The sequence below is a fragment of the Pimephales promelas genome, chromosome 2 (genome assembly GCF_988280905.1).
Source record: "Pimephales promelas chromosome 2, fPimPro1.hap1.1, whole genome shotgun sequence".
NCBI lineage: Eukaryota > Metazoa > Chordata > Actinopteri > Cypriniformes > Leuciscidae > Pimephales > Pimephales promelas.
Window position 1 is genome coordinate 448341 of NC_142770.1, and position 24918 is coordinate 473258.

Below are 24918 nucleotides of genomic sequence, written 5' to 3' on the forward strand. Positions count from 1 at the left end.
GGTTTGAATAAAATCATCTGTTAAATTAATGCATGTTCAGTCAATTTTGGAATAAATGTTTTTTTTGGTTCTGTCTCACTAGGCTGCATTTACTCGATCAGAAATACTGTCAAAAAATATGAAATATTTTTACAAATTAAATCAGCTGTTTTCTATGTGAAAATATAGTAAAGTGTAATTTATTCCTGTGATCAAAGTTGAATTTTCAGCACCATTACTCCAGTCTTCAGTGTCACATGACCCTTCAGAAATCACTCTGATCTGATGCTAGAGCAACATTTCAAAAATAAATAGTGCTCAAGAATCTTAATTATTCCAAAATTTTGACTGCAAATGTTATAAAGGTATCTTTCTTGACTAGTTGTTAATTCATCCAAAAAAATTAAACGAGTGAATCAAAACGTATGTAACATTTTTATTGTCTATATTTATAAACTTTTAAGATACTGATACTGAAGATAAACAGGTCAAACGTCTGTCATAAACTAAAAGAAGGCTAAATATCAATATAAAAAATTTAATGAAGCACTGCATGCTATATATAAAAAAGTCTGGAATTCTTTTCAAAGAAACTATCGTTAAATTGACATTAAATCAATCGTACCGACACCAGTAAAAACATTCGCTCGTAAAGCTTACACGTGAGTCACGTGACCCTCCGCTCGTACCTGTTACAGTCAAATCAGCACCAGTCAAATCTAATGCATATACAAATACAGGAAAGCTTTAAACGGCATCAATATCATATTAAACCTACTGCATCAACGGGGTTTCACCCATAATTCGTCTTTATAGTTCAAAATAAACTGCATATAGAGTGATTTGTGACTTGTCTTCGCTGAGGAACAATATGACGGTTGGGGTTATGCGCGTGACGTCGGCCGGAGCTCTGGCAGCGGTTATGCGCACTGAGTGGCAGAAACACTGAATTAGTTTAGTTTTCAGAGTTAATGACACGGAAAAACACACAAAACACATCTAAAACGGGAAAGAGCTTCGAGATTGACTGTACAACTAGATTCGACAAGAAATCTGAGGTATTTTACAGACTGCCGAAAGCTTCAGATCAGAGAAGCAAAATCATGGATGCTGCGATTCACAGAAACAACGACTCCAGGTGGATTTACACTTATTATTTGTGTCAATATGCTCAATTTAGGGGTAAAATCATACGCTATATATTGTATTATTATATATTGTATTGACAACTTATCGATTAAATATTTACCATATCCTGCATAATTGGATGTTTTTAAATAAACACTGACATAAAAACTACACAAGTTTTAAGGCTGAACGATGTGATGATATTATATTGATATAAGTGAACACCCGGATTTATACCTATATTGTATAAAGCGTTCACAGGCAAATTTGCTTTCTGTATTTCCCCAGCATCGAAATCAGGCTTGTAAATGTCAGGAAACACGATTCCTGTTGCATGTCAATATGATCACTGGATCTTTGGTGAGTTGTTAGAAGCACTATGACGAGTCCAACCTTTAGTTTAAATTGATAATCGTTTGTTTTACTCTTGTTTTCGCAGTTTCTCCTGTTAAATCCAGTCCCTCAGCAGCTCTTCTGCCACTCAGTCCGGCTGTTCCTGCGGGAAAGTGACGTCAATGCATAACCTATGTATTTAACGCTTTAAATACCCACCGCACTTTAGAACTACAAATTAAGCTTTTATAAGTGGTTTTTGGTATTAAATCTGCCAGACATTACACACAAATAGTTCTGATGGCAGAAAAGTATAAATAAAAATGAAGTAAATGAAGCAGTTGAAAAATCCAGCGTTGCAAAAGTGAACAGACTGGATATGGAAGTGTGTTCTTTGGTAGTGTTTTGGGTAGAAATGAGAGTTTTCGTGTTTTATCCTCATCGTTTCCCACTCTTCATGTAGGACGGGATGGCTCCTCTGGCCGTCAGACCCTCGAAGCGCTTGTAGGTGTAGTTGACGAAAACCCAGTCCTTGTTCTTGTAGTCCGCCTCCGGGTGATGATGGTTGCTCGCCACCGCCGGACCTCGACACAGCAACAGAACAATTCAGCACTGACAAACTTCGGCTCCATTATCATTTACAAGCTTACGAATAAATCAGTTCATTTAGATATTTATATAGATATAACATTATTTGTTCATATTATAAACTTGTTTTCATGACTGATTTATTAACATCTGTCAGAACGTTTCATGTAATAATTTAATAACCTGTAATTTAGAATTTTATAAATATTAATATATAAAACTCCTCTCTAGAGTTAATCTTCTAGCTGACAATCAAGGTTATGGTCATTGAGCGGCTTTTCTGAGGTAAATGTGAAGTTTTTCTACAGTTGAAACCCTGATTGATGGTTCAGAATACCTTCTGATGTTCATTCATGTTTATTTGCTATGGCAGCTTGTTTCCGCAACAGACTTAAAAAATTACTTTTTCCTCGCAATTGATACTTTATTTCACGCAATTCTGACTCTATAACACGCAATTGTGAGATATAAACACATACAAACTGAGAAAAAAGTCAGTCTTTTTTCTCTTAGTATTGGACTTTATAACTAGCAATTGCGACTTTATATCTCACAATAAAAAAAAAAGATGTCAGAATTGCGAGATATGAAGTCGCAATTGCGAGTTATAAAGTCCAAAGTCAAAATGAGATTATTTGTATCTTACTTGGCGGCTGCAGGATGTCCGACTCCGGGAACTCGTCGAAGTTCGACGTGTCGTCGATGCTCTTGATCTCGATCGGGATCGCCGCGGGTCTCTCCCTGCGAACGAGTCGCGAAACCCTCGTTAGATCGAAAACGCATCGTGATTCACGTTTATTTGTATAGCGCTTTTCACAATACACATTTCAGAGGACACTGTCTAAGTTACATATTTCAGAAATGTATATACAAAATCACAGTTAGCTAAAAATGTATGTAATAATTTAATGCAGAAACAATGAACTCATTGAAGTAGCCTAATGAACGCTTGTTTGTAAACTAATGATTATGACATTTAAATTATAAAGAGTTTGACAATTGTTGATTCAGAGATGACTAAAACATCCCGCGCGACGAAACCAGACCTGATGTGATCGTAGTCGACGCCCTCGAAGAAGCCGTTCCTCTTGATGTCGTCGACGCCGGCCGCGCCGATGCGGTGGTCAGCCTCGCAGCAGAAGCGCAGGATCAGCTCTTTCGCTCGCTCTGAGATCGGCACCTCCGGGGGAAACACCAGCGTCTCCTTCCAGCTCATCACCTTCTTATACGTCTCCTGAGGAGTCTCTGAGCAGAACGGCGGGTAGCCTGCAGATGTTTTACATTAAAGGGGTCATCGGATGCCCATTTTCCACAAGTTGGGATGATTCTTTAGGGTCTTCATGTAAAGTTTGTAACATACTTTGGTTAAAATTCCTCTTTTAACCTCCTCAAAAACATCTCCGTTCACAGCGACCTGTTCCAGTCTCTTTAAATGATAATGAGCAAACACTGGTCATAGTGTGCGTGACGTCACCGGTCGTGTTTCTGAAGAGCGTTTTTGAAGCCCAAAGTGGGCGGAGCCGGCCGTCGCCATCTTGGCCGCGCGTCACTCCAGATATAAGAACATGTGCAGCGAGGCGGATTAGCTAAGGTGACGTGACGCTAACGCTAGCAGACAAACGGCTAGTAGTGACATCAGCAGCAATCCACCCGTCATATTATGCAGAACTTAAATATAACTTAATATAATTTAAACGGATGAGTTTCTGCTGTAAAGTTGGACATTTTAACATGGGGGGTTATGGGATTGACTCTCTTTTGCAGCTGGCCTCTAGTGGCCAGTGGATGAACTGCGGTTTAAGTCACTTCAGTGTTGGATTCAAGAGAGAGACCAAAGAGAGACTATAACGACATGCCCTCATTTGTATATCATTCGCTTCTTACCTATCAGCATCTCGTACATGATGACGCCCAGGCTCCACCAATCACAGAGCTTGTTGTATCCGGTCTGCATGAAGACTTCGGGAGCGATGTAGTCTGGCGTTCCCACAGTGGAGAAGGCCTGAAAGAGGCAGAGCATCATAACGCATCACTTCCTGTGTGTCGTGAACGAACTAATAAATCTGGCGTCATCACTGACCAGCTGCCTCCTGTTTCTCTTCCACGTCTCCGCCTTCCTCTTGGAGTTCATGTGCTGAAACGCTTCAAGAAAAACATGTGAATTATTAATATTTTGAATCTATATTCATAGGTTAAAGAGAATAATGATACCCACACCATGACATTAATGATCACTTCAGAGGAATGATATCGTTGAATCACTTCTAGAATGATTTTTTTTCCAGCTGATGAATAAATACATTGACAGCCAATCAGAAACCATCAAAAGAGCTTGAGCATTTAAAGTGACAAACGACAAAACTGCAGTGCGTGCTTAGAAGAAACAGAAAACTATCGTCCGCCGTAATATATTAAGCATTTCAGTCAACATTATAGTTACTGTCCGCTGGTGTGAACGTTAATATAGTTATCGTTATAGTTATCGTCCGCTGGTGTGAACACTAATATAGTTATCGTTATAGTTATCGTCCGCTGGTGTGGACACTAATATAGTTATCGTTATAGTTATCGTCCGCTGGGGTGAACACTAATATAGTTATCATTATAGTTATCGTCCGCTGGTGTGAACACTAATATAGTTATCGTTATAGTTATCGTCCGCTGGTGTGGACACTAATATAGTTATCGTTATAGTTATCGTCCGCTGGTGTGGACACTAATATAGTTATCGTTATAGTCCGCTGGTGTGAACACTAATATAGTTATCGTTATAGTTATCGTCCGCTGGTGTGAACGCTAATATAGTTATCGTTATAGTTATCGTCCGCTGGTGTGAACGCTAATATAGTTATCGTTATAGTTATCGTCCGCTGGTGTGAACGCTAATATAGTTATCGTTATAGTTATCGTCCGCTGGTGTGAACGCTAATATAGTTATCGTTATAGTTATCGTCCGCTGGTGTGAACGCTAATATAGTTATCGTTATAGTTATCGTCCGCTGGTGTGAACGCTAATATAGTTATCGTTATAGTTATCGTCCGCTGGTGTGAACGCTAATATAGTTATCGTTATAGTTATCGTCCGCTGGTGTGAACACTAATATAGTTATCGTTATAGTTATCGTCCGCTGGTGTGAACACTAATATAGTTATCGTCCGCTGGTGTGAACACTAATATAGTTATCGTTATAGTTATCGTCCGCTGGTGTGGACACTAATATAGTTATCGTTATAGTTATCGTCCGCTGGTGTGAACACTAATATAGTTATCGTTATAGTTATCGTCCGCTGGTGTGAACGCTAATATAGTTATCGTTATAGTTATCGTCCGCTGGTGTGAACGCTAATATAGTTAGCATTATAGTTATCGTCTGCTGGTGTGAACACTAATACAGTTCTCGTTATAGTTATCGTCCGCTGGTGTGAACACTAATATAGTTAGGGTTATAGTTATCGTCCGCTGGTGTGAACGCTAATATAGTTATCGTTATAGTTATCGTCCGCTGGTGTGAACGCTAATATAGTTATCGTTATAGTTATCGGCCGCTGGTGTGAACACTAATATAGTTATCGTTATAGTTATCGTCCGCTGGTGTGAACGCTAATATAGTTATCGTTATAGTTATCGGCCGCTGGTGTGAACACTAATATAGTTATCGTTATAGTTATCGTCCGCTGGTGTGGACACTAATATAGTTATCGTTATAGTTATCGTCCGCTGGTGTGAACACTAATATAGTTATCGTTATAGTTATCGTCCGCTGGTGTGGACACTAATATAGTTATCGTTATAGTTATCGTCCGCTGGTGTGAACGCTAATATAGTTATCGTTATAGTTATCGTCCGCTGGTGTGAACGCTAATATAGTTATCGTTATAGTTATCGTCCGCTGGTGTGAACGCTAATATAGTTAGCATTATAGTTATCGTCTGCTGGTGTGAACACTAATACAGTTCTCGTTATAGTTATCATCTGCTGGTGTGAACACTAATTATTCATAGAGCACATACGAATATTCAAATATGAACATGAATATTAATTATGTTTGCATATTTGTGATCGAATCACTCACTGAGGTCGTTTGATTTGCTGTGGTTCAGGTTGCGGTAAAACTCGGTCCGATGCGCTTTTTTGAGGCCCGTACACAAGCCAAAATCGGACAGTTTGACATGACCCTGAAACACACACATACACACACACATCTAATGAAACAGCCAATCAGAGGCCTCGCTGAAAGAGAATCCAGCAAAAGCAGAAGCCACACAGGAAGAGGTTTATTGAGTCACTTCCTGTCATTGAGACCTTGGAGTCCAGTAACAGGTTGTCGGGTTTGATGTCTCGGTGTATGAAGCCCAGCTGATGGATGAAGTCGATGGCCAGAACCGTCTCGGCCACGTAGAACTGCGTCTCCTCCTCCGTCAGGGTGTCTTTCTTCATCAGCAGCGTCATCATATCCCCTGGAGAGCAGAGAGGAGTCTGATTCACCTTTGGTATTCCACTTACTTACAATAGTTCACTGCAGAATTAACATTTCCTGATTATTTACTTTACTGCACGTCATCCAAGATGTTCATGTCTTTACTTCTTCAGTCAAAGAGAAATGAAGGTTTCTGAGGAACATGCTTGACCTTTCATCCTGATCTTGTACTGTGTGTCACATCACAGCTTGTGCAAAACCAGCATTAGTGGTTATAAAGTATATAAATGTGTATTTTGTTGTAAAGGTCGGCTGGTTTGTCTAGATTAGACTCTTATTCCTCGACTGGATCGTGTCGAGACTTTGAAGCTGCACTGAAACTCACATCTGGACCTTCGACCCGTTGGACCCCATTGAAGACACTATATGGAGAAACATCCTGGAGTGTGTTCCTCAAAAACCTAAATTTCTTTTCCACTGAAGATAGAAACACTTGAACATCTTGGATGACGTGGCGGAGAGTAAATTATCAGGAAATTTTAATTCTGATGTGAACAACTGCTTTAAGCATCAAAAGCACAATTTGACTGATGAGTCTCATAAACGAATCTGTACTGATTCTCTTAAAAGAATCAACTCGAATAGTTCTTTTGAGTCAGTTCAATGAATCATTCAAAAGGTCCTGAAGAAAAGTCTAAACAAAAATGTGCAGCTGATTTGGAAAATGAAGTGGACTAAACATGAAGACACATGTGAAAGTACAAAACTAATAAGTTCATCATTACACACACCTCCAGGCAGGAACTCCATGAGTAAGTAAAGATTCAGTTTATCCTGAAAACTGTAGAACATTTTCACCACCCACAGACTGTCTGCCTGGACCAAGATGTCCCGCTCCGCCCGGATGTGACCCACCTGGGACAGAAAATGAAATGAAATTGAATTGAAATAATTAAATTACATTCAATTTAAAAAATAATATTTTTTTTAAATAATAACAAATGAAAAAAAATATATATATATATTTTTTTACGTTATAAAAAATTAAATAAAAAGTGACAAAAAATATAAAAAAACTAAATAAAGTAAAAAAGAAATAAAAAAATGTAAAAAATAACAATGACAAAAAACATATAATAACCAAATAAAGTAATAAAAAATAAAAATAGACAAAATGAAATTCTATAATTAAAATAACCTGTTTTTAATAAAAAGTTCATAAGGCGTCACCTGCTCTTTCTGCAGCATGTCAGCTTTGCGAAGGATCTTCATTGCGTAAACATGACCTGTGTCTTTCTTCTGAACTAGACGCACCTGTGGACGTCAGAAACACATTTGAAAAGTGTATAACACACACACACACACACACACACACACACACAAACTTTTCTAAGTTTGTTGTTTGCACTCATTATCATAATCACCTCTCCAAAGGCTCCTCGTCCAATCACCTTCAGAGACTCAAAGTCGTCCAGACCCAGTCTGGTTCTCTTCAGACGGAGGAACTCGGTCTCTTTACGAGCATGTTGGGAACGCCGCACACGCTTCTGGAACGCAACACGAGCATTTGCGAATATTAATATAATCAAATGTGTGTAAAGTCCCATTCACACCCAGAACGATATTAGTCACACACCCAGATTAGACATTGGTGTGAATGCTAATATAGTTATCGTTATAGTTATCGTCCGCTGGTGTGAACACTAATATAGTTATCGTTATAGTTATCGTCCGCTGGTGTGAACACTAATATAGTTATCGTTATAGTTATCATCTGCTGGTGTGAACACTATTATAGTTATCGTTATAGTTATCGTCAGCTGGTGTGAACACTAATATAGTTATCGTTATAGTTATCATCCGCTGGTGTGAACGCTAATATAGTTATCGTTATAGTTATCATCCGCTGGTGTGAACGCTAATATAGTTATCGTTATAGTTATCGTCCGCTGGTGTGAACACTAATATAGTTATCGTTATAGTTATCGTCCGCTGGTGTGAACGCTAATATAGTTATCGTTATAGTTATCGTCCGCTGGTGTGAACACTAATATAGTCATCGTTATAGTTATCGTCCGCTGGTGTGAACGCTAATATAGTTATCGTTATAGTTATCGTCCGCTGGTGTGAACACTAATATAGTCATCGTTATAGTTATCGTCCGCTGGTGTGAACGCTAATATAGTTATCGTTATAGTTATCGTCCGCTGGTGTGAACGCTAATATAGTTATCGTTATAGTTATCGTCCGCTGGTGTGAACACTAATATAGTCATCGTTATAGTTATCGTCCGCTGGTGTGAACGCTAATATAGTTATCGTTATAGTTATCGTCCGCTGGTGTGAACACTAATATAGTTATCGTTATAGTTATCGTCCGCTGGGGTGAACACTAATATAGTTATCGTTATAGTTATCGTCCGCTGGTGTGATCACTAATATAGTTATCGTTATAGTTATCGTCCGCCGGTGTGAACACTAATATAGTTATCGTTATAGTTATCGTCCGCCGGTGTGAACACTAATATAGTTATCGTTATAGTTATCGTCCGCTGGGGTGAACACTAATATAGTTATCGTTATAGTTATCGTCCGCTGGGGTGATCACTAATATAGTTATTGTTATAGTTATCGTACGCTGGTGTGAACACTAATATAGTTAGCGTTATAGTTATCGTCCGCTGGTGTGGACACTAATATAGTTATCGTTATAGTTATCGTCCGCTGGTGTGAACACTAATATAGTTATCGTTATAGTTATCGTCCGCTGGTGTGGACACTAATATAGTTATTGTTATAGTTATCGTCCGCTGGTGTGAACACTAATATAGTTATCGTTATAGTTATCGTCCGCTGGTGTGAACACTAATATAGTTATCGTTATAGTTATCGTCCGCTGGTGTGGACACTAATATAGTTATCGTTATAGTTATCGTCCGCTGGTGTGATTACTAATATAGTTATCGTTATAGTTATCGTCCGCTGGTGTGGACACTAATATAGTTATCGTTATAGTTATCGTCTGCTGGTGTGAACACTAATATAGTTATCATTATAGTTATCGTCCGCTGGCGTGAACACTAATATAGTTATCGTTATAGTTATCGTCCGCTGGTGTGATTACTAATATAGTTATCGTTATAGTTATCGTCCGCTGGTGTGGACACTAATATAGTTATCGTTATAGTTATCGTCCGCTGGTGTGGACACTAATATAGTTATCATTATAGTTATCGTCCGCTGGCGTGAACACTAATATAGTTATCGTTATAGTTATCGTCCGCTGGTGTGAACACTAATATAGTTATCGTTATAGTTATCGTCCGCTTGTGTGAACGCTAATAGTTATCGTTATAGTTATCGTCCGCTGGTGTGGACACTAATATAGTTATCGTTATAGTTATCGTCCGCTGGTTTGAACACTAATATAGTTATCGTTATAGTTATCGTCCGTTGGTGTGAACACTAATATAGTTATCGTTATAGTTATCGTCCGCTGGTGTGAACACTAATATAGTTATCGTTATAGTTATCGTCCGTTGGTGTGAACACTAATATAGTTATCGTTATAGTTATCGTCCGCTGGTGTGGACACTAATATAGTTATCGTTATAGTTATCGTCCGCTGGTGTGAACACTAATATAGTTATCGTTATAGTTATCGTCCGCTGGTGTGAACACTAATATAGTTATCGTTATAGTTATCGTCCGCTGGTGTGAACACTAATATAGTTATCGTTATAGTTATTGTCCGCTGGTGTGGACGCTAATATAGTTATCGTTATAGTTATCGTCCGCTGGTGTGGACGCTAATATAGCTATCGTTATAGTTATCGTCCGCTGGTGTGAACGCTAATATAGCTATCGTTATAGTTATCGTCCACTGGTGTGAACACTAATATAGTTATCGTTATAGTTATCGTCCGCTGGTGTGAACACTAATATAGTTATCGTTATAGTTATCGTCCGCTGGTGTGAACACTAATATAGTTATCGTTATAGTTATCGTCCACTGGTGTGAACACTAATATAGTTATCGTTATAGTTATCGTCCGCTGGTGTGAACACTAATATAGTTATCGTTATAGTTATCGTCCGCTGGGGTGAACACTAATATAGTTTTCGTTATAGTTATCGTCCGCTGGTGTGAACGCTAATTAAGTTATCGTTATAGTTAACGTCCGCTGGTGTAAACACTAATATAGTTATCGTTATAGTTATCGTCCGCTGGTGTGAACACTAATATATTTATCGTTATAGTTATCGTCCGCTGGCGTGAACACTAATATAGTTATCGTTATAGTTATCGTCCGCTGGTGTGAACACTAATATAGTTATCGTTATAGTTATCGTCCGCTGGTGCGAACACTAATATAGCTATCGTTATAGTTATCGTCAGCTGGTGTGAACACTAATATAGTTATCGTTATAGTTATCGTCCGCTGGTGTGAACGCTAATATAGTTATCGTTATAGTTATCGTCCGCTGGCATGAACACTATTATAGTTATAGTCCGCTGGTGTGAACACTAATATAGTTATCGTTATAGTTATCGTCCGCTGGTGTGAACACTAATATAGTTATCGTCCGCTAGTGTGAACGCTAATATAGTTACCATTATAGTTATCGTCCACTGGCATGAACACTATTATAGTTATAGTCCGCTGGTGTGAACGCTAATATATTTATCGTTATGTTTATCGTTAGTGTTCTTGGTGTGAACGTGTTTGTGTTTGTTACCTCTTCATCAGGCAGCCCTTCCTCATCCATCACCTTCTCCAGTTTCTGCTGCCTGTCAACAGAACGTTCTAGATTACGAGACGCAAGACCCAAATCATCCCACTTCTCATTATATTTCTGCGGTATGCTATACTATAGTTCTCAAAATTTGTTGTGTACAACAGATAACACTCGACATCACCTTTATTTTTTCATCTAATATATATTTTGCCTTCATTTCAATGAACAAAAAATGATTTTAATGGTTTTGGTTAACGATATGCGCTCAGATATGCGTTTCGTGTCGACTTTAGCAAGGAACTGTTAATGTTATAAAGCTCTGTAAATGAGCAACACAGGAAGTGTTTCACCACAGAGGACTGATGTAGCGTCACGCTCGACTGGCGGAGCACAACACGACTGATGCTAAGGACGGACAAAACCAGTCAAATATCACCTCCGTTCTGCTCATATTTATCACCATTTTCATAAACTATTGCGAAGAGACTGTGATAATGTGAGAAATGTGTGAATAAGTGCAGGTTTGAGTGTAGGTTCTTCAGATCCGAGTTTTGGAGGCTCGGCTCTATAATACCATGGTTTTAAGTGTGATTTGAGTGTCGTTGAGAATCAGAAGTTCCTTATGAAACTCTTCATCATGAACTTTTCTGTGTGTTTATACCTCATTTCGCGCTCCTCGTGTTGGGATATGAGGTTGCTGTAGAAGTTCTCCAGAGTGACCTTGGCCATGGTCACCCGCTCCTTGGTGTGGTTGCTCATTAACGAGCTGGAGGCGTGGCCTCGGGTCGCCATGGTTACGACTGCTGTTCTGGAACCGGCTGGGATGTAGATCTGCAGGCGTTTACAAACACAACATGATTTACATGAGCTGGAACAAACACAACAAACACCAGCGCTGCAGACACATCACACTGAGTATACAAGCAAGAACACAACAGCTATAGGCCACTCTTACAATATCAGCGATTCTTTACGTTTACGGAATAAGTTCTTCAGTTCAGCCTGTCTGTGGCTCTGTGTAAGTGAGACAGACAGTGGAAAAGAACAAATGTGACCATAAAAACATTTGGCAGAAGTTGTTCAGACAGTCTGTGGTCTAAAGCACAAACATAAAGACGCTCAAGAGGAAATTCAGACTCAGTTTCAGGAACAATAATGCTATTATTATAATTATTTAACCAATTATTATTTAACCAGCATGCAAAAATATTAATGTAATTTTACTTTGAACGTAATAGCTCTGTAAATGACAGACAACAACATTTACATTTTAAAACAAAATGGCTGTGGACAAACCAAACTGCTTCTACCACATAAGAAAGTGCGCATAAATAAAGTGAAATGTGGAAACATGCATGTGTTTTATAATGCCAGACTTGCAGAAGTTCAGAACATATAATTATGGAATGAGGGATCAGGGGGCGGGGCCACGCTCGTGACGTCAGCGGCGAGCGTTCCACCGAACACGCTAAACTCAACGATTAAAACGAAAAAAAACTCTGAAAAGCGGCACCAACCTGATATAAAGTTGCTCAGAGTTTTGCTTTGGCTGTTGAAGGACGATATTTCCCTCGACACGTTCTCTCTTGGCAAACAGACATGAAGCGACTCCCCCAAAAAAAGAAAAAAACGGGGGAAAAAACTGGACAAATGTACGAGTTTTTATAGACACGCGCAACTAAAAACGGTACGCAGAAATACGTGTGTGTTCAACTGGACGGAACTTCATCCAGTGACAATAAACCATTTAAACATGCAACTCTTCTGTGTTTGCCAAACTGATGTGATGACGAGTTCGCCAGAAAGAGATGAGAAGAAATGAAATGACGCTCCACCCCTAAAGAAAGAGAGAGAGAGAGAGATACGCAGACTCTCTCTTTCTTTCTCTCTCTCTCTCTCTCTCTCTCTCTCACACACACACACAATTCTAAAATGTTGATTGATTATTCTTCTTATTTTTATAAATGTATGTGAACGTCATGATTAATCACATTTTCACTGAGAAAATAGAAATACTTTGGCAACTGAGAGAGAGAGAGAGATAAAATGAGAGACTTTTCAAAAACTTTTTTTCCCACTCTAAAAATACTTTATACATTTAATCTAGTTTTATATCTGAAATGTATAAAAATTTAACTTTAAAAATGTAGTAAATATAAAGAATTTGTATTATTAAAATGTATTTATTTACGTATTTGTTTGTTTTTGTCATTAAACTGTAGTACAATAATCAAAAACTATAATGAGATACTATAATACATTACAGATCAATACATTTTGAAACCAATCAAAACAAAGTCATCAACAAATCATAAATAGAGATTCCAATGTGTACATTTTCATGAAAAACTCATTTCATAATTGAAATGCAAAAAAATGTGCTTACATCTGGCAAGTTAAATAGTTTGCCCGTTAGGCTACTATATTCATAAAGTTAAATGGAATGAAAAACTGCCAAATTGTGAACAATTTAACATGATATTAAAATATAGTTATAAAAAAAATAAACTTTTAACAAGTACAAATTTTTGTGTAAAATGCTCTTTATTTCTTTTTCTCTTTATTTACCCCTTACATGTATGGTTTTATGTAATCCTGTATGTAAATTATGTTTTGTTGTTATTAAAATGCAATAAAAATACAAAATACAAACCTTTGATTCTTCTTCGGCGCTCGTCTTGCGCGCTATCAGCGCATCTACGACTTTCTAGAATCACCTCTGCGCCTGCGCAGTTCCTCGCATCTACGACACCCTTGACGCATCTTGTGGACCTGCACCGGAAGTGACCGGTGTTGGTCTAGCAGTTTGCGCTAACCGGACCGGGACCGGCAGAACCGACACCAGACTCGAAACATCAGGATCCCATCGGGCCGAACGGATAGATCGTGCATTTCTCCGAATCTAGCGTTCATCTGAAGTTACTGGGTGAGTTTTGCGATCGGATAGACATCGAACTGGACCAGGACTCGAACCCTGAACCTCTGCTACACCGGACCCGAGACCCCCGGTCGGTGACACTGAGATATATCCTCGATTTGACCCGTTAATCCCGGTATCATTGAGCCAGACAGATTACTCCTCCACTGTTACATAATAATGATCTTAATTAACATATTATTCCGGTTTTAGTAGCATGACAACTCTTTATAAAGTTCCAGATCGTAATACCAAAGTACTGAGGAAAAAAAAAACATATTCCAAATGAGTAGAACTTCAGAAGAATACATGATTCTGCAGAATGATCATATGTGTTTCACTTGTTTATGTTGTAGTCAACCTATGAGTGAAATGTGTGTGTGTGCAGTTAGGTCTGGGAAGTGTGTGTATATGGATTTGTCTGTAATTTTACTCCGATTTACAAAAGAACTTACCCTAATAAACTCTTAAAAATAGCGTAACGTTAGGCCTTTCTTAAGAGTTTTTTAAGTATGAAAGCTTGTTTCTGCAACAGGATAAAAAAGTCAAAATTAAAAAAAAAAAAAATTCTCCTCAGAATTGCGAGTTTATATCTCAGATTTTATATCTTACAATTTTGAGGAAAAAAATTCACATCACCATATCTGGCTTTTCTATACTAGTTTCCATACGCGACTGTTTAAACTATTATCCTGAACATTTAGCAAGTGTTCCCGGCAGAGTCGGCGCCAGAGCAGATCTACTGGAGGGGCATTGGGTCATCAGTGGGGGGGCACTGCCGTTTAAGAAATATTTTGACGCAAAAAAAAAAAAAAAAAAACGAAACACCTTTTATTATTATAATTATTATTTATAATTATTATTTGCGAATTTCCCCACCACTTTTTGCCAGGGTCGATGTTGTCCCGGCACTTTTATACATCTCGATCTCGCGGCACGGATGTACCAATACAAATAAATAAAACATATCCGGTTACCTAGCAGAGCATTCATTTGTTAAATAAGAGGCGATATAGCACGCTGAAATGTGTTGTTTTTTAAATCAAGTGATCAAAGTGCTCGGTGACTCGATCTGTGGTGCTGAAGTGTTCTCTTGTGGCTCGCGCTGCCACAATAAACATCTTCACACGGACGCGCGCTTGATCTGTTGCGGCGAAATCTCTATTCGTACCGGTGAATTCCAAAGTAAAATGCACTCAAACATGTCCCTGCTTGACAACCACTGATAAACATAATCGGTTTTAATGATGGGGGAAAAAAAATAATTATGCGAGTGTGGGTTAGAACCCAAAATCTTTTGCACGCCAGTCTAAGGTTTTACCACTGGACCACTACAGCACTTACAATGAAATGTCGGATTGGATGTATCTATTTCTTCATGTGAAAATTCTTGGCACCAACACATATTAGATCCACTTAGACAAAAAATTAAACACAATGTACTATTTAAATAGATTGCTGAACATTTGGTATTGTATAGCCTACATCTGATTTATGATTTAGAAACTGTGGTAGGAGGGGCATCAATGAGCGCTAGGGGGGGCACGGCCCTCGAATGCCCCACCATAGCGCCGACCCTGGTTCCCGGTGTGTTTCGTTGCAGTGAGGGTCAGGATCGCGGTTGGCGGCGTGACGTGCGCTCCAGAGGCTTTTGTTTGGGGGCGTGGCCTGTTGGCGTCTACCAACTCACGATTGGTGAACAGGTGACATGATTTGCATTTTTGATAAAATTCTGTGATGGTGTTTTCAGTAGCGCGGCACGATTAATCGCAATGAAACCACACGCCATTTGGCAAAGACTTATGCGCAGCTTGTCAGTGCAGCGGCTGATTTATTGTAAATACTCCATCTGAACACCAGAGGGCGTCACACACACATACACACACGCCCTGCAGGAATACGATGACGACAGACATCATTATCTGAATAAACAGAAGATTGAAACGCTTGGATGAAACATGACTAATAAACACGCGACTGCCTTATTCTGTGTGAGAAGCGCTCTCGTTATGAAGTGAGTTTGGGGTAAAAGCGTGTTATTAAATGTTGTCTTTTGTTGGAAAAGAGGTTCATAAATTCGTCTCATGTTTGGAAAGAGGTTTGACTCGCAAATGCACGTTATAAGCGACTCAAACTCGCAGTGCTGTCAGAGTGAGCCGCGCTTCACTGACACGCTGCGCACAACTGATAATGCCAGCATTTCCGATTTCTTGTAGTTTTCATTATTAAATTAACGTATCTGTTTGAAGGTGCCTAGCCATCCTGCTGTGGCTCTGCAGGCGTGTAGTGGGCGGAGTCAGGCTCAGGCTGTGATTGGCTGAGAGTGATGAGCGGGCGGGGCGGGGCCAGTAGCCGCGAGCGGCGACATGGCATGGATTCGTCGTGCTGGTTCGCTCCTAGCGCCCTGCGGCGACTGGTCGAGCTGCCGGCGCCGGTTCTGTCACGCCACCAGCTGAAGCGTTTAGAGGAGCATCGCTACAGCAGTTCGGGACGCTCGCTACTCGAACCCATAATGCAACGCTACTGGGAGTGGCTCGTCGGCAGAATGCCACCCTGGATCGCGCCCAACCTCATCACCATCGTCGGCCTGGCGACCAACATCTTCACAACACTGGTGCTGGTGTATTACTGCCCGACTGCAACCGAACAGGTATCCACACACACTTTTATGATGGATAGATGCACTTTTAATTCACTGCCATTATAAAGCTTGGAAGAGCCAGGACATTTTGTAATATAACTCGTGTTCGTCTGAGAGAAGAGTGTCATACACAGCTAGGATGTCTTGAGGGAGAGTCAATCATGGCTAGGGTTGGGTATCGAGAATCGAGTATCGATTGGAATCGTGACTAACTTTTCGTTTTTCCCGGAATCGTTCAAAAGTAAAAATTTCCATTCCTAGTTTTGATATTCACAGTCCGCCGAGCGGAAGAAGAAACCACTGAACAACACCAACGAAGAAGCGTCTACCGGAAGTGTTGGCATAGCTGCGCGAGTCGAACATTAGTAGCTTACGTCGGCGGTCCAAAGTGTGACTTCACTTTTCTAAAAATTAACGAAATCTCGGCAAAATGCAAAATTTGTGACAAGTATTTGTGACAGAAGGAGTATTTCCTTCAGAAAGACCGTTGGTTAGCAAGGTTAGCTAAACTTTTTTGACCCTGCCTCTTAAAAGAATCGGAATCGAGAATCGTTAGGAACCAGAATCGAAACAAGCAATCGGAATCAGAATCGTTCAAATTCAAACGATACCCAACCCTAATCATGGGCTTATTTTCATTTTTGGGTGTACTGTCCCTTTAATGGCACGTGTTCAGGCTCCTCTCTGGGCGTACCTCCTGTGTGCCGTGGGCCTGTTCGTCTATCAGTCGCTGGACGCCATCGACGGGAAACAGGCCAGACGCACTAACAGCAGTTCACCACTGGGGGAGCTGTTCGACCACGGCTGCGACTCGCTCTCCACAGGTGACCGGCGCACACCATCATTACAAATAATTATAATATGTATAATAATATGAATTATATTGATAATAATAATATAATTTAATATATATTTTTATATAAAACTATTAGTAATTAAATTAGTAATGTTTTATTTAAATAATATTTTCAAAATGATGTACATAATGTATGTACATTAGTCTAAATATAATAAATATTAATAATTTAAATATTTCAAATAATGCGCTTTCATTTGATAATAACATGTCATACATATTTTTAAATACTTAAATAGTAAATAATATAAATATGAAATAAATAATTTGCATTATTAGTCATTTGTAATTAAATTATTATATTTAAAAAATGAATAGTGTATATTATAAATAATGTATGTACATTTCTATATATGAATTGTAAATATTTAACGTGTCGTGTGTGTGTGTTACCGCAGTGTTTGTGGTGTTGGGCACCAGTATAGCGGTTCAGCTGGGCTCTCACCCCGACTGGATGTTCTTCTGCTGTTTCTCCGGCATGTTCATGTTTTATTGCGCGCACTGGCAGACCTACGTCTCCGGCACGCTGCGCTTCGGCATGTGAGTACGACGGCCTTCCATGCAGATCCATACGGGCAAAATTACCGTACATTTTATGTAGAATAATCTGCAGAATATATCGAAATATCACAGATGTACTGTATATATCAGGGTGTGCATATCGCAATAACTGGGGTCATGAACAAAAGACAGAGAACTTTAGTAGCTTTGATAAAAATCAGGATATATTTAATTAAAAGAAATGAACCTTTTTAGCTTACCTTTCGTTAAGGCAAGACACTGTTTAACTGCCGTTTTCTCCAAATGAGATTTATTCTCCACTTCAGGAGCACTTACACACACCAAAACTTACAGTTTTATTCCCATCTATATTCTGATGAATTTTACTGAGGGGTTTGTTCATATATATTTGGCTTGAAATTTTACAACATTTTTAATAACTCAATGGTGAAAATGTTTTTTTTTTTTGACAGTATTTTCTGAGCGATGATAAGAGTAAAAACCTTTAACTCTAACTTATCAACAAAACCAAACAAGAATAATGAGGCTGCCTTTATCCAATGTTCAAATTTATATTATGCAAATGTATGCATATTTAATTAGATAATGTTTGCATATCTAAACAGAACATTTCAGAAAACTTGTGTGTGATCCGTAATGTTCTCTATCAGCTGTTGATTAGTTTAGTCTGGTATAGAGCTGGGGTGTGTTGCTTTAAGGGTGTGTGTGTGTGTTTTGTCACTGTCCCGTGGGCAGATTTGATGTCACAGAACTGCAGATCTGTCTAGTGTTGTTGCAGATGTTTACGGCTACGGTTGGGCCCACGTTTTGGAACGAAACGGTAAAATCCAGCGCCGAACGGCCAATCAAACGCGAGCAATGCACCAATCAATCAGCTTCCTGAAACACTAATGAACCTCACGCTTTCAGACCAGTGATTCCAGTTCAGATCATATATCTGTGATAAGCGAGTGTGTGTGTGTGTGTGTGTGTTCTAACACGGCTCTCTTCTGCGCTCAGCATTGATGTTACAGAAGTGCAGATCTTCATAATTCTCATGTATGTACTGGCTGCTGTTGGCGGATCGGCTTTCTGGCAGTCTCGGGTAATTCACGCACACGCTCAGTCTGTTTATAACATAATATAACATAATATAACATGTGTGTGTGTGTGCTAACCACAAATAACAACTGTTGATTCTCGTAGACCATAAATACCTTTACGTTATTGTCATATCTTTGTCTTTTCAATAATGTGGTATATTCATAATAATAATATATTTGCATTATATTTTATAATGTATTTAAATAGTAAATAGATAAAGTTTCATTTATTGAATCTTTTGTGTGTTACAGTGTGTGTAATACAGAATACAGTGTGTAATTTAAATTATAATGTATTTACAAATTCTATATATTTTATATATATATTATAAAATAACAAATTACGTAATGCGAATGTATTATAATTTAAGTACAATTTTTTTTATAAATTAATATTAATCATATAATATAAAAAAATACAAAAACTATATTTTTTTATTATAATTTAGTATACTAATGAATTACAATATGTAAATAATAATGTATGTACATAATATTATAAATAATGCAAATTTATAATTTAAGTACATAAACTATTTTTAATGTTTTTAATTAATATATAAATGTATGTGCATGTATTTCGTATTATAATGTTGTATATTAAGAAATAACAATGTAAATTCAAATTTATGTACATATATTTAATATTATAATATATTAATAATAAATAACAATGTAAAGTATAATGTCTATACATAAATTTTATATAAAATGTGTAAATTCTATTATAAAAGAATATATTAATGTAAATTATACATTAAAAACTGTATAAATAAATCTTTGAAATAAGGTATTATATAATAATGATGTATATTATTGTATGATATATTTAAGCTTTTTGAACTGAACTGTTTCTCATTCAACAGATTCCCGTCATTAACATCCAAATGAAGATGATTCCTCCACTCTGCACGTTTATCGGCGCCGTTTTCACGTGTACCAATTACTTCCGAGTCATATTTACCGGCGGCGTGGGGAAAAACGGCTCCACCATAGCGGTATGTACCTATATTATATTATAAACACTCATGTCACCATACTGAACTCACGATATTACTGAGAAAAGATGAACAAAAACATGTACTGTTGATTAAAATGCTAAATTTGATATTACATTGTGGGTTTAAATGAATAACCTTGTGCTGGAACCCAATGAACAGGACAATTAAATATTAATTATTCTGAAGCTGAAAATACAAATACTTGATCTCTGTCACTGACTAGATATATATAAATAATGTTGGCCACTTTTTACTGGTAACATCAGACATCTGGCATTATCAGAACCCACAAATAATGCATTATTATACATTATAATCAGCATTATATATAATATAGTAGTCTGTCCACAGTATATATTGTCACATATCGTTGCATTTTTGTATTGCAATATATACTGTGACACCCCTGCTATATACACAATATTTCTGACCTGCATTATTATATGACATGTATTTTCACTTCATCGGTGTGTGTGTGTGTTTTAGGGTACGAGTGTTTTGTCTCCCGTCCTGCACATCGGCTCAGTTATCATCCTCGCTATGATGATTTATAAAAAATCATCCGTCCTGCTCTTCGAGAAACACCCGTGTGTGTATATTCTCGCCTTCGGCTTCGTATCGGCCAAAATCACCAATAAACTAGTGGTGAGTGAAAGACCGATATATATATATATATATATAAATATTTAAAATAATGCACATTAATCTGATAATAATATATAGTTTTAATACATATTATATATATATATGTATTTAAAATATTTATTTAATAAATACTTTGTCATGTTATATTTGTATACAGTAATTAGTAATTTTTAATGTAGTTCATTTCTTAATAAAAATTCATAATGTAAATGATATACATTATGTATTTAAATTTGTATTTATAATCAATTATTTAAAAAACTTAAATATGCATGTGGCTAATATGTATGTGTGTATATAGTTTTTCATGCACTAATCAATTTTAAGATTTTGGGCTATTTGGCTTTTCACAGACTAGTGTAATGAAATCATGTAAAACACTTTTAAGTGTTTATTTTATTGGACTATATCTGTATATTTAACTGCCGTTTTCTCCAAATGAGATTTGTTCTCCACTTCAGAAGCACTTAAACACACCAAAACTTACAGTTTTATTCATAACTATATTCTGATGAATTTTACTGAGGGGTTTGTTCATATATATTTGGCTTGAAATTTTACAACGTTTTTAAAAACACTAAATTAACGAAACATTAAATTTCACTTTTGACAGGTTTTTTTTCTGCTTTATGTAGCGATGAAAAGAGAAATCCAAAATCCCTTCTGTAAAAACCTTCAACTCTAATATGTCAACTAAATCAAACACGAATTTTGCGCCTGGCTTTATCCAATATTTATATTTATTTATTTATTTTAAAAGTATATAAATCAATTTAGAAAAACATAATAGTTGTGCTAAATTACAATCAATATATAGTAAATGTAAGTTAAAGTGTCGCCGATGTAACCGGTTAAAACTTGAAGTGGCGATGAGGTCTTAAAAGGTATTAAATTGAACTCCATGATTCCAGTATATACTCTTCATCTGCAAATGTAAGCACACCAATACCTGAGTGGCGTTTCTTCATCTTCTGTCGTACTGAACTTTAACCTCAGGTGGCTCACATGACCAAGAGTGAGATGCATCTTCACGACGTGGCGTTCCTGGGCCCCGGCCTGTTGTTTCTCGATCAGTACTTCAACAGCTTCATCGACGAGTATCTGGTGTTGTGGATTTCTCTGGTAAGGTCACATGGTATCAAACTCGTCACAAACAGTGTTGGGGAAACTTACAAGTAATGCATTCAAATATTGCGTTACTCCCAAAGGAAGTAACTAATTGCGTTAATTAGTTACTTTTTTATGAAAAGTAATGTGTTGTATTACTTTAGCGTTTCTTTTTTAAATTAATTTAATGTTTGTTTTTTAATAGCAACAAAACAGTTATATTTTTGACAAATGTTAAAGGGATACTCCACTTTTTTTTTTTTTTTGGAAATAGGCTCATTTTGCAACTCCCCCAGAATTAAACAGTTGGGTTTTACCGTTTTCTAATCCATTCAGCCGATTTTCTGATATTTAGAGGAACATCAGTAACCAGACAGTTTCTGGTCCCATTGACTTCCGTAGTTGGAAAAAAATATACTGTGGAAGTCAATGAGACCAGAAACTGTCTGGTTACTGATGTTCCTCTAAATATCAGAAAATCGGCTGAATGGATTCGAAAACGGTAAAACCCAACTGTTTAATTCTGGGGGAGTGGTAAAATGAGCCTATTTCCCCCCAAAAAAGTGGAATATCCCTATAAGGCCCTTTCACACCAAAAGTGAAATGCATGAAAAAGGAAGTGCATATTTACCACTTTACAGTCGAGTACAGTAGAGGGCGCTGCTCAGACAAACCTTTCAGCTGTTGTTATTCTGGATTAAAGAACAATAGGATACAGGAGAAGGAAGTTCAACACTCTTATTTATTACAAAACTAATCTTAAGTAATTAATTGAGATTAAATACATAAAGTCTATTTAATTAAAATTGTAATTTAATATAGTTATAAAAGTTTTGCGTAAAATTCTAAAATTGCGTTTTGAGGAATACTGAATGTTTTGGTGCAAGTGAGAAAAGGTGAGTGAGGAAAAGTAACTATTAACTAAGTAACTAAGATATTTTGATGCAAATTGAAAAATTATTGTTACTTGTTAGTTGAAAAAGTAATCTGATTATTACATACCTCAAGTTGCTTGTACCGAGTTACACCCAACACTGGTTACTTACTTGAAAAAGTAACTTAGATATTTTATTGTAAATTGAAAAAGTAATGCGTTACATTACTAGTTACTTGAAAAAGTAATCTGATTACATAACTCAAGTTACTTGTACCGAGTTACACCCAACACTGGTTACTTACAGTACTTGAAAAAGTAACTTAGATATTTTATTGTAAATTGAAAAAGTAATGCGTTACATTACTAGTTACTTGAAAAAGTAATCTGATTACATAACTCAAGTTACTTGTACTGAGTTACACCCAACACTGGTTATTTACTTGAAAAAATAACTTAGATATTTTATTGTAAATTGAAAAAGTAATGCGTTACATTACTAGTTACTTGAAAAAGTAATCTGATTACATAACTCAAGTTACTTGTACTGAGTTACACCCAACACTGGTTATTTACTTGAAAAAGTAACTTAGATATTTTATTGTAAATTGAAAAAGTAATGCGTTACATTACTAGTTACTTGAAAAAGTAATCTGATTACATAACTCAAGTTACTTGTACCGAGTTACACCCAACACTGGTTACTTACTTGAAAAAGTAACTTAGATATTTTATTGTAAATTGAAAAAGTAATGCGTTACATTACTAATTACTTAAAAAAGTAATCTGATTACATAACTCAAGTTACTTGTACCGAGTTACACCCAACACTGGTTACTTACTTGAAAAAGTAACTTAGATATTTTATTGTAAATTGAAAAAGTAACGCGTTACATTACTAGTTACTTGAAAAAGTAATCTGATTACAACTCAAGTTACTTGTACTGAGTTACCCTCGACACTGCTCGTCATGTCTGGTAATCTCTCTTTACTGTGTGTGTCCATCAGATTCTCTCTCTCTTCGATCTGGTGCGCTACTGCGTGAGCGTCTGCAACGAGATCGCGTCTCACCTGCGCATCTGCGTCTTCAAAATCAAGCCGAGTGACCTCTGACCTCCCTCATGCACTTTCATCCTGCTACTGTTTCTCGTCTGAGACGTATTTAAAACATTTTGCACTTAGAATAATGCAGCTCTTCATCGCCAGTGAACGAACGAACAAATAAATGAATGAACGAACTTCACCAAGTCACTTTTCTTTAGATTATTATTTTAAGAAGATGAAACGTTCGGATTACCCATGATGCATCGGTGCCGTCTCGTCTGGGTCTGTATTAACGTTTTAACGCTGCGTTTAAATTGGATTAGATCAATAATGATTTCATCGCTGCTAATAATAATAATAATAATAATGATGATGATGATTCGCTCTCGTTGTTTATGACTGTATTTTGTGTTTTTGCACCTCTACGCTCCAGGAACCGTTGCAGGAGGACGTCGCTCCGTTTAGGTGTTTCTCTGAAAGATGTTTTGTTCAGATTTCGGCCCCGAATGAGAGATTTCACAAATGCTGTGCCTGCTGGGTGAATCGCACAACCAAGGTTTCAGTGTTTCACCCTCACATTAAAAGAAAGACGGAAGAAATTATATTGTTAAGAGCATTGGAAAAGTTGCGAATTACATTTTCCTTATATAAATGAATTCCCATTACTGTAATACAGTAATACAAGGAGAAAAAAATACTTTTTTTTAAATTTTATATCACAGTCAGTATGGATTAAATTGAGTACAATACATACTGCTATTATGTGTACTTTAAAAATTTACAATTTAAATAAAATGTACCATTTTTTTCACAGTACAAGTGTAAATTATGGAAAAAAATGGTAATATACACCTTTTTTCTTAAATCAAAATCTAACTTCGTATTTAATTCTTTTGATTTAGGGGCTAAAACTCGCTAAAACTCTGACCCGGACAGAAAGCGTGAGATTCACCCCGTTTTACTTTGCTTCATTCTGCTTTATGAAGACATTTGAATGCACTTGCGTCGTCAGCCTCCTGAACAATGAGCTTGATTTTGACCCTT

The 24918-nt window shown here is 37.2% G+C and overlaps 2 protein-coding genes across 5 annotated transcripts; one reads left to right on the forward strand and one right to left on the reverse strand.

Moving 5' to 3' along the window:
- Positions 1-1569: 1569 nt before the first annotated feature.
- stk38b (serine/threonine kinase 38b) lies at positions 1570-21930 on the reverse strand. 2 transcript variants are annotated; one of them, XM_039682619.2, is made up of 13 exons: positions 21799-21930; positions 11847-12016; positions 11186-11237; positions 7871-7993; positions 7677-7760; positions 7238-7361; positions 6332-6486; positions 6102-6204; positions 4109-4170; positions 3913-4030; positions 3075-3294; positions 2675-2769; positions 1570-2024 (listed from the first exon to the last, which is right to left on the reverse strand). In XM_039682619.2, exons 2-13 carry the CDS (start codon positions 11975-11977, stop codon positions 1879-1881), a joined length of 1413 nt encoding a protein of 470 aa, XP_039538553.1. In that variant the 5' UTR covers positions 11978-12016; positions 21799-21930; the 3' UTR covers positions 1570-1878. The 2 variants fall into 2 exon arrangements, with proteins under 2 accessions (XP_039538553.1, XP_039538552.1); XM_039682618.2 differs by lacking the exon at positions 21799-21930 and adding an exon at positions 12703-12843.
- cept1b (choline/ethanolamine phosphotransferase 1b) lies at positions 13973-24073 on the forward strand. 3 transcript variants are annotated; one of them, XM_039682622.2, is made up of 10 exons: positions 13973-14111; positions 15706-15805; positions 16352-16752; positions 17420-17567; positions 17998-18139; positions 18857-18941; positions 20070-20201; positions 20691-20849; positions 21846-21971; positions 23839-24073. In XM_039682622.2, the coding sequence occupies exons 3-10, from the start codon at positions 16429-16431 to the stop codon at positions 23941-23943; spliced, it is 1221 nt and encodes a 406-aa protein (XP_039538556.2). In that variant the 5' UTR covers positions 13973-14111; positions 15706-15805; positions 16352-16428; the 3' UTR covers positions 23944-24073. The 3 variants fall into 3 exon arrangements, with proteins under 3 accessions (XP_039538556.2, XP_039538554.2, XP_039538555.2); XM_039682620.2 differs by lacking the exon at positions 18857-18941 and adding an exon at positions 19121-19205; XM_039682621.2 differs by lacking the exons at positions 15706-15805; positions 18857-18941 and adding an exon at positions 19121-19205 and having other exon boundaries at positions 13977-14111.
- Positions 24074-24918: the final 845 nt, after the last annotated feature.

Excerpts from the sequence above, each read along its gene's own strand:
- stk38b (XM_039682619.2), bottom strand. The coding sequence starts at position 11,977 with ATGGCGACCCGAGGCCACGCCTCCAGCTCGTTAATGAGCAACCACACC. Across the intron at positions 11,238-11,846 it reads CACGAGGAGCGCGAAATGAG|GCAGCAGAAACTGGAGAAGG; the intron begins GTATAAACACAC and ends TTCTGTTGACAG. Across the intron at positions 6,487-7,237 it reads CATGGAGTTCCTGCCTGGAG|GGGATATGATGACGCTGCTG; the intron begins GTGTGTGTAATG and ends TCTGCTCTCCAG.
- cept1b (XM_039682622.2), top strand. The coding sequence starts at position 16,429 with ATGAGCGGGCGGGGCGGGGCCAGTAGCCGCGAGCGGCGACATGGCATG. Across the intron at positions 17,568-17,997 it reads CTGCGACTCGCTCTCCACAG|TGTTTGTGGTGTTGGGCACC; the intron begins GTGACCGGCGCA and ends GTGTTACCGCAG. Across the intron at positions 18,140-18,856 it reads GGCACGCTGCGCTTCGGCAT|ATTTGATGTCACAGAACTGC; the intron begins GTGAGTACGACG and ends TCCCGTGGGCAG.